This window comes from Pyxicephalus adspersus, chromosome 8, assembly GCF_032062135.1.
Source record: "Pyxicephalus adspersus chromosome 8, UCB_Pads_2.0, whole genome shotgun sequence".
Classification (NCBI taxonomy): Eukaryota; Metazoa; Chordata; class Amphibia; order Anura; family Pyxicephalidae; genus Pyxicephalus; species Pyxicephalus adspersus.
In genome coordinates this window covers 28722233-28738087 of record NC_092865.1, presented here as the reverse complement: position 1 = coordinate 28738087, position 15855 = coordinate 28722233, and the positions used below count along the sequence as shown (strand labels likewise).

Genomic DNA, 15855 nt, shown 5'->3' with positions numbered 1-15855 from the left:
ATTTTCCAAAAATGATCTCATATTTCACCCCCAAGCATAAATACGTAAAAACACAATGCTATTTTGTGCTCAATGCTAATGACTAATGTAATGTAAAATGATTGAACTTACATGGTTGCCAAGCATAGGAGTCATCCCGGTAGTCCACCCCTACCACCGTTTCTGGCACGATGAATGGCAACGCCAATCTTTCGTGCGCCTTGAGACGCTGCACAAGATGTTCAGGATAGGTCCCACTCCTTCGTGCCTATGTGCCCAGGAGCCTTTTTGTGTCAATCAGCTTCATTGAGTTTTCAAAGAAATAGACATATATACATAACAAACATTAAAACATAAACACCAAAATTTTATTAACCCGCAACGGCATTGGCTTCACATGAGCATAAAATACACATCTTAAATATGGCATGTACTCTGATAAACATAGCAATAATCTGTCAAAACCATCATGAATCAGACTAAAACAAATCAACACAAATATACAGAAATTAACAGAGATACACCTAGAAGCATGGAACAAATAACATTCTCACAATCTTAAGCCGCCTATATCGCTATAAACATGTGTAAACATCTTTTAACAAAAAACAATAAAAGAAAAAACAAAAAAAGACCATACAGCCCAAGGAGGGGGATTGGGGAGGGAAGGGGAAAAGAGAATGTACACCACACAAAGTTGGAGAAAGTATGGGAAAACCCAAAGATAGCGCCCTAACAAATATACGAGATCATTAAGATACGTACATTTGGAGTCGGGGAGATTCTTTAAACCAATCCCACATGGACCAAGCTATGTTAAATTGTTCCATTCTATCATCATCTTCTGCCACTAGCATTTCCATATGGTGGATTTTTTCAAGTACGGATACCCAGTCGGCTATAGAAGCCTCCACAATCTCGGGATAAGAGCTCTAGCTGCGGTAAGAAAGTGCCGTAGGGCACCTCTTTTAATACTTTTAAGCGAGCCCGGGATCATAGATAAAAGAGCCACGTTAGGAGTATTGGGTACTGTAGAGCCGGAGCAGTCATTGAATATCTGAATAATCAGATCCCAGAAGCGATGTATCTTTGAGCATTCCCACCAAATATGAAGCATTGTCCCCCTATGCGACAGGCATCGCCAACAGCGGTGCCCAGGAGCCTTTTGACGTGTCTACCCAGTGTCAAAAACGTGTGAGTGACATCTTCAATGGTCCGTTGTGTACTGCCCACTGCATTAACACTCCTGGCAATTTCCTCCCAGAGTCCCTGCCTTACAGCATGGGAAGCCTGGGAGTGCAAGTCCCCACGGAGTCTAGGAAAATGTTGTACATAGGACTCCATGAGGGCTGCATTTTGCTCAGGAGTGAAGCTGGTTGCCATGGAAGTAGAATCCCTGGTCCGGCTCAAACTGGCTGAGGTGCCAGGTTGAGGGACCAGGGGCCTAGACGTTACTTGGCCTGCTTCACAGAGCAACCTAGCTGGCCTGAGGGAGCTGCCTGTTGGTCTATGGACTGAAGACCCTGGGGTTGGGGCCGCCTGCAGCAGCAGTGGTACTGGCCAAGTCAAAAAATAAAAGTTATGGGACAACATACCCAAAAAATTTTTTGGAGGAATAAAGTCAATGGTGTATTCTTACTTGTTCCTTTGTTCTTTTTCCGTTTTTTTCAGCAAGTTTTGGTTTGCATGACCAGAATGACTAAGAAACTGCAAATTTATAGGGGCACAAACGCACATTTATTTAAATGTGCACATGTTCAAGGATTTTGTTTGCTGTTGTCATGGATCCAAATTTGGACCTCGACTTGCTCTTCACTACTGCTGTTGTTGCATTAAACACCACATATCTGATGCTGGAAGAAGAGCAGCAGCAACAACAGCAGCAGCAACCAGAAGACTAAGCTCATACTTCCCAAACAGTCCGGGCACCACGCATCTTAGAGCGTAGCCGCCTGGAAAGTTTGCATGACCAGGATGTCAAAAGGCGTTTCCACCTGTCTCGCCAGGTCATCCATCACCTGTACAGCATGCTGGAAGAGAAAATTGCTCCAAAAACTAAGAGAAACCAGGCAGTGCCAGGAATGACCAGGCTCTTGGCCACTCTGTATATTTTAGGAAGGGGTTCCTTTCAAACCTCCTCAGCCTTAATTTGTGGACTAAGCCAGCCTACAGTTTCCAGGGTTTTTACGAAGGTCATCAATGCCATTGTGGACCTTATCCCACTATTTATTCATTTTCCTCAAACAGCTCAGGAGTGGAGGAAGGTCAAGGTGGATTTCTTCAGGCGAGCGGGATTTCCAAATGTTTTGGGGGCGCTTTTAACTGCATTCATGTGGCCATTCAGGCCCCTAAATTGCAGGAAATCTCATTTCGCAACCGGAAGCGATATCATTCACTGAATGTACAAATAGTCTGTGATGCCAACAGGAAAATCATGAGTGCACGCACAGGTTTCCCAGGATCATGCCATGATGCCTATAACCTGCGTCAGACAGCCCGGAAATTCATCTCTGGAGAAATGCCTGAGGGCTGGTTAATAGGTAATGTATAACTAACAGTAGTCAAATCCTAAAGACACCTATTATGTTGCTATGTCCCTTTGCATTGTCAGAATGCCAGGCCATGACCTATATTGTAAATATGTCATATTTTGGGCTAACATCTAATTTAGCAAATACTTTATAAATATTGTACAATATTGGGAGCATGGGGGGGAAGAACTAACTTTCAGATATTCCCGGAAGCCCTAGTCTAATTACTATTTTCACAGCCCACGGTACTTCAGTGTGGTAGTCAACAGTAACAATGACTACTAACAACCAAAAAGCAATAAAGTGACTGAAGAGCACAACCCTTAGCGACCTTTGTAAAAAAAAATCTAGTGTTATACTGCATTCACAGAACACTTACTATACCAAGAAGTAACATGTATTATGTTTGTCTTTTTGCAGCTAACAAAGGATACGGGCAGCTTCCATGGCTTATGACACCTGTGCGTCACCCCCGGTCTGAAGCAGAGCATAATTACAACAAGGCTCTGTAAAAAAAAGCCGGGGGATTGTGGAGCAAACCATCGGGCTGCTAATAGCACGGTTTCTGTGCTTGGCGCGGCCCGGTGGTGAGCTCCTGTATGCACTGTGGAAAGCTGCCCGAGTCATCATGGCATGCTGCATCCTGCACAACCTGTGCCTGCACCATGGGGATACCTGAGACATTCCAGAGGAACTCGAGCCAGAGGTGCATCAACATCCTGCCTCTGGCTCCCAAAGCACAGCAGAGGGACGTCGAGTCAGAGCTGAACTGATCGCTAATGTCTTTACGCGTAAGTATTTACATTTGTTTACAATGCATGTATTACATATTTCAGCACATCATGTTTGGGTTACAAACCAACCAAGAGTGGAAGACATAGAAAGCACACTTTAATCGTTTGGGAAATGAAATAGCAGACATATTTGTGTAAGAGCTGGACTTTTATGTGACTTTACAAAAACACATTACCAAATTAGGGCAGAGTGCAATTTAGTGCAGATTTCAGCAAGCATTGCTTATGCAGCCAGAAAAGCATGAAAAATACAATCCAGCAGCATGTAGTTACCACTAAAGCATCATTAACACATCCTAATAATGTATTCTATTTCTTTACAGGGAGATAACATCCCTCTGCTGTGCTGCCTCTGGAATGTCACATCAGACTACTACTAATGTCACATCAGACATGTTCCTCCACTCCCAAGCTGATGTGAGGAAGTGACTATATAGTGGGCCAAGGTCTAAAATGGCATTGAAACCTTCATAAACTTCCAGGAAACTGTATACTGGCTCAGTGCACAAATAAAGGGCGACGTGGTTTGAAAGGACACCCTTCCTAAAATATATAGAGAGTCCAGGAGCCTCATCATTCTTGGCATAGCCTAGCTTATCTTTGGTTGCTTTTTTCCCTTCCGGCAAGATGTACAGGTCATGGATGACCTTGCGGGACAGGCATAAACGCCTTTTGACATTCTGGTCTTTGGTTTGAGCACAGCAATAAAATATGTTTGGCACCAAGTTAAATTGTCCTTGGCATTTTTCTATACAAAATGACTAATACGATTAGAATCATGTAAACACATAAATAAAGCACACTATCTGGTATGTAAGAGTGCTTTACCCTGCTTGTGAGCTTGGCAATCAATGTGCTTTGATGTTGTGCTTGGCAACCTGGACCTCCTTCCATCACCATCAGGTGTGTTAGAATGAGTATGCAACTCAGCTAGACAACTAATTCACAACCAGTTTGGACAGAAAGTGGAAGTGTGTTTGTATACAATAGTGCTAAGATCAGGCAGCACAGCACAATGACAACAAAGCGATAACACTACCACAAATGAACAGAGGAGTTGTGTGGCAGCAAATCAATATGCAATTGAGTGCAAATGTCAGAGAAATACATATGTACATAATACATTCAAAAACCAATATGTGACTTTGAAAATGGGACAAAGGCAAACAGGGGGTTCAAGTAGTAGTTTGGAGTGGAAAACATGCAGACATTTGTCCTGAATATTAGTTTTAAAAAAATGACAAAACATTGCCGAAGACTTGCTAAACAACAGAAACGGTCATTACAAACCGGGCACAAAAACATTGCAGCAAAAGATGAATAATGATGACAATAATCCTTTTTTCAATTATTTGATTTCTATCAAGACAAACTACAATGACATTTTAATTAGATCACAAATTCTTGGTGACAATTTTTTACAATTCATACTATTTGAGATGACATATTATAAAGTGCTAAGTAGTATATATACAGCTTGATCTCAATTAGTTTGCAGTGTTGCAAAGCAAACCAAAAAGTATAAAAACAGTGCAACAAATGTAACAATAAATTAATTATTCTATGAAAAAGTACAATGTAACCTAAAAAAGTAACACTTACCCAAAAGATGACGCATTAAAGATTCTAATTGACCTGTAATGGACTGCAGATACACACAGAACAGAGAGCAGATGTGCGCTAACTGCTATGATCTCACCATTGACAGCTTAACAGATTCTCCTTAATCACACAGCTGAAAACTAATCGCCTTAATTGGCAGATTCGCAACCCCTATTGCTCATTATTATCAAGGCAGGAATCCGGCTGGCAGTGAAGGGGCGTGTACGAGTGCACTCGGCTCCGGACCGCGGGAAACCGGCTCGCTGGAAGCGCAAATGTGCACGCGTCCAGCGTACTTGCATTTCATTGATGAATCAGGGTCATTGTATACCTGGATGTACTAAATAATATTGTTTGGACATTGCTAGCAATACATGATGTATGTCTTATCTGAGTCTATGTAAAGGGTTTCTGCTGCCTGTTCAAATTTTGTTAATATTGTGTTATCTGTGTTTGTAAAAAAACAAAAACAAAAAAAAAAAAAAAATTTTAATAAAAACATTGAAATATCAGTAACTGATCAATAACTGAAATTTCAGTTTACATCTGCCTCTTTCAGGTGCATCAAAACAGTGTACAAAGTCTATCAGTTTGTTTTTTTAAGAAGTAGGCACAGCTTGAATAGAAAAAAACATACAAAAAACATACCCCTCAGCTCCTGTACATACAAAAGCTGAGGTACTAAAGGGTATTCATTTATTTGAGCATTTATGAGCATTGTATATAAATGGTATGGTCTGTCTATGCAGGCCATTTCACTACATAGATGTCAGTAAATGTAAGTTACTCTATCAAGTTGTGATTTGTTGATGACTCCAGATGCACAGATTGTACAATCTCTATACAGCCTCCTTTATAATTACTGTAAACTGTCATTATGGCCCCATTGCTCATGAGGAATCTCAACTGACTGCATAGGGAGGCCATCGCCTGATATATTTATTACATTTTACTGATTTTAGTGTGCATCTATTCATATGTAGTCATATGTGTACTGACACATAACTCAGACCTTATTAAGGTTCTAATTGAAGGAAATAAGGGGGGGGTTGGTAAGTCATATTATGTAGATATGTAAATAAATATCATTGTATGCAGGAAAATATGTATAAACAAAGGTATAATAATAATATATAATAAAATGGAACATCATAAGAATAGGTAATAAGCAAAAAGTAACAAGTAATGATTGTGAAGCATCTGAGGGCATATGGATAAGGAGTAGGTAGATAAATAAACTATGAATGTAGAGTATAGGAACTTACATTGTCCATGGAAAGGGAGTAGGCTCGCATTCACAGAGGGTAAGAGAAGAGTAATCTCTATGTTACCAGTAATTGCCTGGTAGTGGGTAAATAAATAAAAATAATGAGTATTTATTGATAGCAGATTGAATTAAAATATGAGAGTTATGTAAGTGGTTACCTGTGTGGAGGGTATCAGAGATGTCCTGTGTCTGGAGCGACAATCCGTTTGTGAAGAGGAGAGAGGCATGGCAGGGGAATCCCTAGGCCATGGCCCGTATATATAGGGAGTGGAGTCCCAGGGAATCCTGGGACCAACACTTAACAAGACAAAATCAACTGAATGCAGTTGGTGTCTTATGGGACCATACAGGTACAGACAAAGCAATAAGGAGATGTCTCATGAAGTGGGGGCTTAGTCAACAGTGGGTCCCTGTGCAGAACTGACATGGGGTCCCCCCTGCTAAACAGATTTGGAGAACCCTGTAGAGGCCCCTGTTGGCTAAGGAGGATCCAGGGCCCTCATGCAGTGGCATACTTTGCACCTTCCTATGTCTCCCTCTGTTCTTATGTGCCTGTTAAACTCCTCAATCTCAAAAATGCAGCTGTGTTACCTAGGGTCCCAATTTGTCCTAATCCATCTTTGGGCTTACCTGAAAGGGACTTGCAATAAATATAACTTTACACAATTTGCTCAGCACCTACCTACTTGTATAAAAGCAATACAACCTGACAGACGTTCTAATATTTACTTACTCTTCCCAAACCCAGCTGGGTTAGGTGTGATTATTAATAATAAACAGTATTTATAGAGAGACAAATTTTTTCACAGCCCTGTGCATTGAATAAGGGTTCCAAATGACAGACAGATACAAACAATGACACAGGCAGAGGACCTTATCCAAAAGAGCTTACAATATAGGGGCTCCATTTAAAAAACAGGAAATATGACATTCCCTCAAACATTCCCTGCCGGGAATCAATTACTGCCATTGAAACACATGGGACTCGGAAGATTCCCACAGGGGAATGTTTGAGGGAATGTCAGATTCCCTGTTTTAAAAATAGAGTCCTAAGATATTTAATATTTATATTAATAATATATCAGCACTATATAAAATACTGTGTACTAATAATCATTCTCTAACAAAATTATGAGTGGAGTACAAGTTTTGTTAAGTGCCATACATTAAATGACTCGTTTTTTGAACCCTTTTACCCCAGACAGTCAGTTTACTAAGTATAAATCATATTTAAAATGTTCTTTCATACAATCATGTATAATGTATAACAATAAATTTGAGGGGGTATGACGTAGTCAACCAGTTGGTGGCAGCACTCTCGGATTCCCAGACCTGTCATTCGATTCACGAAGCTCCTCTTGCTTTAGAAAAAGTCCCAATCGGCTGCGCGGCAGCCTACATACCGAGCATGCGCAGTGCGTACGGCCTTTTCCCAGTTCTCCAGCGCCCTTACGTGAGCGCTGTGACTCTCAGGTCCTAGCCTCGACGGGACAAAATCCTTCAAAATGGTCAGTAAATTGATCGATATCACTCGTAATAAATAGCTATGAGTCCCCCTAAGCATGCTGAGCGGTTAGGGTTCGCTGTGACGGACGGAGCGGTTTGGATGGCATTAGATTGTTAGAGAGTCAGATCGGCTTCCAGCGTGGCCTAATGGCAGCCTCCGTGCTGGGCCGGCCGGCTGCTAGGATACCCCTCAGCACTGCCTGGTCACGTGTGTGTGCTGCCCCTGTGCTATGTATGTATGTGTGTGCAGGGAGGTTTTATAAAGTTTTGTGAATTGTGCACAATTATTGTCATCTCTTCTCATTACTGCTAATGGCTGCCTTGTGCCACTTGGGCGTCTCTATAGGCTGATCAGACTTAGAATGTGTCACGTGATGATTTATATTTATTATTGTGTAAATTACCTGCTGTGTGAATGGAATTCAGTGCTGGGACTTATAAGACTGGGAGGGTGGGGGTAGCCATATTGGTGGACACATTGCAGCTAGGCCCGGGTCCTATAATGCTTAATAGGTTTTGTTTTATTTGTCGTTTTATTGTGTGCATGCTGCATAGGTGTTGCTGCACTTATTGGTCCCCATGCCTTGCCTGAACCCCCCATGCTTCTGATCCCCAGCATGTTACGTTTGTAATTCACCTAAATTCCCCTTATCTTTGTAGTGAGCTGGCAATCCTCACCTCCCAATGTTGGCTGTTTGCAGTTTTTCCTTCACTTCCTGTCTTCTTGCAAGAAGTGAGATCTCTGTAAAGGAATGGCAGATCCCATTGGTGCCCATTCTGGGAGATCTCTGTATTCTATCAGTGAAAGCTCAATTCTCTGCATAGACTTAGGCTTTGTTCCCTGTATAAGGAAAGCATTGCCATGTGTTGTACCGCAGGATGTGCGTGGCTGTGTTGTGATGCTGTGCTGATTGGGGCAGTTCAGCAAAATATACAGGAGTGTCATACAGAGCTCTCCAGTCTGATGTCTCTGCAGCGTTCTCCCCAGGCTCTTTTAGCTGGACCCACCACCTGGTACTTGCCAGGAACCACCCGGCTGTTTTTGGGTGGTTACTGAATATTTGGGTCACAATTCACGGGCTGCCACCCACCTACAGCTTCTTCCCACCTGGCTTAAAAACATTTCCTGGTTGAGCACTGCTCTGTGTATACCATTGTGCAATGAACAGCACTTGTGGTGTAGTGGGAACAAGACCCAGATGGCAAAAGGGAGATGATTGTGCAGGGCCTCAGTAATATAGATCAGATGGAGGTTGTAACCTGCTCATGCTTCCTAACAAAGGTTATTTCTGTTTTTTCCAGGGGTTTGTTAAAGTTGTGAAGAATAAGGCTTACTTTAAGAGGTACCAGGTTAAGTTCCGCAGAAGGAGAGGTAAGTAGATGTCTCCCTATTGCTCTTTGGTGGGGTCCTTATTAGATTTGTCAGACTAATGATTTTTTTTTTTTTCCTCTCCAGAGGGCAAAACTGACTACTATGCCCGCAAGAGACTGGTTGTCCAGGACAAGAACAAGTACAACACCCCCAAGTACAGGATGATTGTCCGTATCACCAACAGAGACATCATCTGCCAGGTAAGTAGCACATGGTGCCAGCCTGGCCTTACAAGATGGTAAATCCAAGATGGCAGTTGCAGGGAAAGTTTAGGGAGGATCACTATGGGAGTGTTGGAAACTTTTGATACCTCTGCAGTGTACACCGCACCATGTGGGAAAATATAGTGGGGGGTGGGGGTGAGATTGTTCCTTGGCACTTCTCTCTGATGGTGGTGCCAGGCACTAATATCTGCCTTGTAGTATGGTAAATATGAATATGATCTGCACACAATACTTCTAAAGCCCCGAATATACCCAAGGGGTGGCATCCTACCCTAAAATACAAGAATTCCCTGTGGAGCAGGGATCTGGTTGCTGCATACTTGGCAGTGTTTAATTTAAATGTGTGTAACAAATTGTAGTCCAGGCGGGCAGCACGGTGCCTCTGTGTTTATCACTCTGGCTTTTGCAGTGCTGGGTCCCAGGTTGGAATCTCGGCCAGGACAATATCTGCATGGAGTTTGCAGGTTCTCACCGTGTCTGTGTGGGTTTCCTTTCGGTACTCCAGTTTCCTCCCACATTCCAAAAACATGCAGTTAGTTTAAATGGCTTTTCCCCAAAAAATCGACCTTAGACGTATGACTATGGTAGGGACATTAGATTGTGAGCTCCTTTGAGGGACAGCTAGTGATCTGACTATAGACTTCATACGGCTCTGTTTAATAAATCGGCCCTATGTAAAAACTGTGTAATAATGACTCCATTAAGAAACCTTTGGAGTTCCTGTGACACCAGAATGACAGATGGCAAAAATGTGAACCTTTAACACTTCCCATCCTATTGGACTCTGTGTAGTTTGAGATCCTGTGAGGTTATTTCCCATTCCCCACTGCTAGAATAAGATCATTGTCATCTCTCCTATCCCGCCGAATAGACGGGGAGCTCAGTGACCTTTTACTTCCCCTCCTGAAAGAATATTTAGTGTTCATCTGGCTGCACTGTTCATAGCAGAACCACAAATAGTCCTCCCTATGGGTGCCTAAATCAAATCTAATCACAGCTAGCATAGAGCTAGTATAAACCATCAATAACTAATAAAAGCGTTCTTGGCATATTCCTAGAGTTTTTTTTTTTCTTCAGGTTTTGGTTGCATCATACCAGTAAAGTGTAATCTGAAATTTTGCAATCCTGTCCTGGTAATCTCATGAATGCATTTATTTGTATTGTATTCTTGTCTCTGCTGATTTTTTACTGATGTGTTAAATCCTGCAGATTGCCTATGCCAGGATTGAAGGCGACATGATTGTCTGTGCTGCATATAGCCATGAACTTCCCAAATTCGGTGTCAAGGTTGGGCTGACAAACTACGCTGCAGCCTATTGCACAGGTCTGCTGCTGGCCCGCAGGGTATGTGTCCGAGTACAACTTGGTGATAATATTGGTGTGTGGTAGAATAAGGTTCAGTCCTGATATTATGCTAGCGCTTGATAGTAACTTATTACAAGAATGTTTTCTTTCTGTGCCAAGTGTGACATGAACAGGTTTTTAGTGTGAAGATTAAATTAGATAAAATCTTTAAAGTGGGTTTCTGTTTTCAGATAGAAAATATGTACCCTTCCCATTATGTGCACTGCCCACTACATCTGATCATAGAGTGCCCCTACTTGTTGGCACAGATAAGACACGTAGTCATGGTGGCGCTAGAAATTCTTGCTTTCAGATTTTAAATGAGTTCTTAATATGCTGTGTGAAAGTGATCTTAGCTTTATTAGTTTACGCTCTTAAGAACTTGCTTGTAAAAGTGTTTTAACAGAAAAGGTTTAGATATTCTACAAACTTTTGTAAGCACAACATCCCATGATAGCAAGAAGACTACTGCAAGCCATTCTCTATGAAATGGCTCCCTTGCTATTGAATGTTGGGCAGTGGTATTGGCCCAGTAATATAGTTTTAGATGTGTGGAGCCCTTCCATGCATCCTAAGTTATTACTGGCCCAACAACAGTCAAGCATTGCACCCACAACTTCATAACTTTTATTGATTCTGATATCTTGGCTTACCAATTTAACTCTCAAAACCCCTTTTGCCAATTATACAAGGGGGAGGGGGGATGTTGCACAAAAATACAGTTATACCATTATGATCCTGGTGTTAAGATGCCTTTAGGTAGCACTTTTGTCCTTGTCAGTTTGAACTTTTATTTATTTTATTTTTTTATAATTAGCTGCTGAACAAGTTTGGCCTTGACAAAATCTACGAAGGCCAAGTGGAAGTGACTGGAGATGAGTACAATGTGGAGAGCATTGATGGACAACCTGGTGCCTTCACCTGCTACCTGGATGCCGGTCTCACCAGGACCACCACTGGAAACAAAGTCTTCGGCGCACTCAAGGGAGCCGTAGATGGAGGCCTGTCCATTCCCCACAGGTGAGATTGATGGGGAGGCGAGATTCCTTGATTATTTTATGCAAAGTGGGAGTTCAAAATTTACGTTTTTGCAGTTAGATCTCTCATCAGGTAATAATTGCAGTATTTAGTGTGTGTGGCTTTGGTTCATCCATTTAATTTGGTTGGGCATTCCCAACACACCAAACTGCTACGTGATGCATTTTATATTTCATTGCTTTACTGTGTCCTAAACCACGACTAAAGGTTGTTGTAGTGACGCTTGGAATGATTAGTAAGGCTCCTTTTACTATAATTCATGCTTTCCTCAACACAGAGTGAATAAATGAGTCAATCTCCTGTGGCTGGGAAGTAAGACAAGATCTGTGGTGCGAGAAATGGCTAGCAGTTTGGGAGCCACTCTTGAATTAACTGTTGCCAAATGGAACCTCAGCCCTTATGTCTGTTTGTAGTAAACAATTAGGTCTTTTCTTTAGGTCTTTTCTTTGAAGGAACTGAGACAAGTAATAAATATGCCTTTTCATCCTCCCAGCTTTAGCCCTGTGCTGCATTGGTATTTGACTGTATCCTGATATCAACAGGACAGTTCTACAGTTCAAAGTTCTTTAAAAGTGCTCCTTCCTTTGGTGTTTGTTTAGTTGGGGAATCTATTTCCCCTATCTTATAATAGGAAGGTGTTATCTTGGCTTTTGTTGGATCTGTAGTTCTCATGGTTCTGTATGTTATCGGCTAGGACAGCAATTATTTCAGGGCTGGCATAAGCACACTGACAACTGACCAGCAGGGACAACAGTAGCAACAGTTTTTGTCTTTTAAGTTTTTACTAAGCTTAAAACATTGTGGTGTTTGGGTTTCTGAAGTGGTGGCTTTAAAACCTCTTAAAAAAGACACTAGTGTTATATTCCTTTTGATTTTGAAGTTTGAGCGCATTGTCAAAGCTTTGCAATTTTGCCAGAATCCTGCCCATAATGCCTGGTGTACATCTTGTATGCACCACCCATACATTCTACTGAGAAATTGCCTTACTGACTTGTAGCCGTGTTCCGTGTAGAGAGCTTTACTAATGGCAGACCTTTGTCTGAGGATGGCTCAGTCCTCTTTCTAATGTGACAAATGCACCTTTATAGGAGAAACCCAAAGTTATTCTGTCTTCTACCTGCAGCACTGGACAAGGAAGACATTGCCAACTTTTCAGAACACAATAGAATGCATATAAAGTGAAATCTCAGGAGACCCTTTTGTAGTAGACTGTCGTAAGCGTTTGCTTTTTTTCTTTTCTGCATTCAAAAAGATTTAAACTGCATTACTGTACAAACTTTTACTTTCAGTGCTTATTTTTCACCTTCATTTGGTGACTTGGGAGGAGGCCAGTTTTAGGTCTCTAACAGCCTGATTTTTGGCCTAACAAGGGTTTAGAGTGACCTTTTTGGAGTCTCAGTTTACCTACCTGTAGTGCACATAATTTTTTTTCAAGTTTTAGATTTAAATGTAGTGGTAAAATTGTCATCTGTAGGGTCCAACTCCTTCCTATTCTAGTTATGTGTTGATACACAAGGCATTTTTGTGTAAATTAAGTTTGCCTTTAGGAAGGGGGAAGGGTTTAGGCTGTCTTTCAGACTGCTACTGTTAGTTGTGCCCAGCCACCCTTCTGTACTGTGCAGAAAAACCTTTCTGTTGTCTATCACATCTCACCCACAGTCAACCTGAGCCATGCATTTGTGTGGTTGAGATTTCTGCAGTTCAATGTTTTCAGCCTTTACAATGAAGGCTGCCTAGATTTATGTCCAGATACTGTCCTTACCATCCATAGCAACACAGATACTCCATGAGTGAAACATCAATTAAACATCTCATGCCAATAGATGTGGGTCTGAGCAGACCTGTATTGTCTTCTGTAAGGGTCTTGGTGTTTTTTTTTTTTTTTTTTTTTTTTTTTTTTTTTTTTTTTTTTTTTTTTTTTTTTTATTGAAAGGGGTTTTCAGGTTCTTGAGGTTTACGAAAGGGTGATGTAATTCTGCTGCATGCTTTTGTCTCTAAATAGTATGCCATTTGTCTAAAATTCAGAGTTCTCCATTGACAAAAGTTGGCTTATTTCTGTTTTCTTGATTCCAAACTAAAAATTGGGACAGATTGAAAAGCCCCGGGTCTTTTGCAGCCAGTAGAACATTCCACCTATCTTGGGTTCCTTCCTTTCCTCTGCAGGGCACAAGTTCTGCCCAGTTGTCTATGGTAGTGTGTGGGGGAAATGTTAGAAGTTGAAAAGGATATAAAGTAAAAATTTTTTACAGTTTTTGGGAATATAAAATGGTAAATATTCATTTTTTTTTCCTCCCAGCACCAAACGCTTCCCTGGCTACGACTCAGAGAGCAAAGAGTTCAACGCAGAAGTCCACCGTAAACACATCCTGGCCCAGAATGTGGCGGACTACATGCGTCTTCTGATGGAGGAAGATGAGGAGGCATACAAGAAACAGTTCTCCCAGTATATAAAGAATGGCATCACACCTGACCAGGTACGTAACACCATTCAAATGCTTGGACTCCCTGGAGGTCTGTTATGTGCAGGAAGGGAAGCTCTTCCAGGCTGGACACAATCTGCATTGGAATGGAGAAGTTTAATCTGCTAGTGGGCAGTCTCATTGTAACCTAATATGTTTAGGAGCTTGATACTGTAATCTGAATAAATTAGGTGGTGTGGTATCTGCCTTTTTCAGTGTGACAACAGCTAGAATAAACCTGCATCTCAAAACCCTAATATGTAACGCAAAGGAGGGATTGTTACACTCCATGCAGGTGTTGTCTTAAACAAATGGCTTGGTAAACTTACACAGCACTCTCCAGGTATCCCCTGAACTGACTGCACTGTGTTTAACTTCACCCAATTGAGACATAACATTATTTTTTTTTCTTTCCTTACTAGGTGGAAGACATATACAAAAAGGCTCACACTTCCATCAGAGAGAACCCAGTCCACGAAAAGAAGCCCAAGAGAGAAGTCAAAAAGAAGAGGTATGTTGGTGTAAAATACACTCTAAAAACGTCTAGGCCCCCTAGAACCTAAAGTTCTCTTCAAATTACCATTAGGGAATGGTGGTATATATTCCCATTTGCCCAGTCCACCAGTCTGATCAAGTGAAGGATTTTGCTTCATTTGTGTTCTAGGCGACTTAGTATATCCTACCTAAACAACCTGTTGTAGGAATTTCCTGGTTACTGTTGAAGGTACTGCTTGTTATTGCCGGATGAAGGTCTATATGTGAATGAGCCATCTATCTTGGCTGGTAAGACAACTGTTATTGAACTGTCCTGGAGTGTGCAATATGCCTATGGAAGATCGAAATAGGCATATTGCAAACAATTGACTTTTCCCTTCTGTAAATGGGTCCCTATTTAGCTCAGGCTCTTAATCATTAACACATTGCTGGCAATTATGATCTGATAAATCAGTGATGATTTAAAATGAATGGTTTATAATTTTGCTGCTTTATTTTAGGTGGAATCGTGCCAAACTGTCCCTGGCACAGAAGAGAGACCGTGTTGCTCAGAAAAAAGCAAGCTTTCTCAGAGCTCAAGAGAAGATTGCCGACAGCTAAACTGGGCTTCCTGTAATTTTCTACAAGAATCTCCTAAAATAAATCTATTGATGCTAAATACAGTGTCTGATATCTTTACAAGCTTTTCCACTTACTGATGTATTGTGTATGCTTTCAGCTCTGCACTGCTGACTAGTTGGTGTCGCATTCTAAATCACAAGTGATTGGAGGCTTTACATCTGTAGTTCTAGGGACAAGTTTATCCTTCTAGGGTAAAATACAAATCTTTTGTGGTTGGCCACATTTGCTGAAGCTTTATTAGATTACTGTAAAAGCCTGTTGGCTTTTTTGTTTGAGCATACAATACAATGTATGCACAGATTTGGTAAAATTGTGTGCTAGGAGGAAGTAATGCCTATGTGTGTGGGAATTGTATCCAGAATGGTCAATGAAAGATGAAACAAAATGAGGTAAAGAATTGGCTACAAAAAATAAACTCAATGGTTGCCAGGTCTGCCGTGTGAAAATATAAGACATTTGTATGGAACTGTCATTGTGTGGGCAAAATGCCTACTTTTGCAGGTCAAAGTAGGTATGTTGCAAACCTACTACTTCTCCCTTCTGTAAATTGCTATTGGGGATGTAAAAAGAGCAACAGTCTATCTATATTCCACATCCATCTGAACACACGTTGGGGTTGTCTG

General features: G+C 41.3%; 1 protein-coding gene and 1 long non-coding RNA gene across 2 annotated transcripts; both read left to right on the top strand.

Moving 5' to 3' along the window:
• The first annotated feature begins 2804 nt into the window (after window positions 1-2804).
• On the top strand, window positions 2805-4029 carry LOC140336214 (uncharacterized). The gene is made up of 2 exons (XR_011921839.1): window positions 2805-3301; window positions 3628-4029. It is a non-coding gene; the product is annotated as an uncharacterized lncRNA (long non-coding RNA).
• Window positions 4030-7551: 3522 nt separating this feature from the next.
• RPL5 (ribosomal protein L5) lies at window positions 7552-15269 on the top strand. The gene is made up of 8 exons (XM_072419880.1): window positions 7552-7681; window positions 8982-9051; window positions 9136-9251; window positions 10485-10619; window positions 11437-11639; window positions 13954-14131; window positions 14539-14627; window positions 15112-15269. Exons 1-8 carry the CDS (start codon window positions 7679-7681, stop codon window positions 15209-15211), a joined length of 894 nt encoding a protein of 297 aa, XP_072275981.1. The 5' UTR covers window positions 7552-7678; the 3' UTR covers window positions 15212-15269.
• Window positions 15270-15855: the final 586 nt, after the last annotated feature.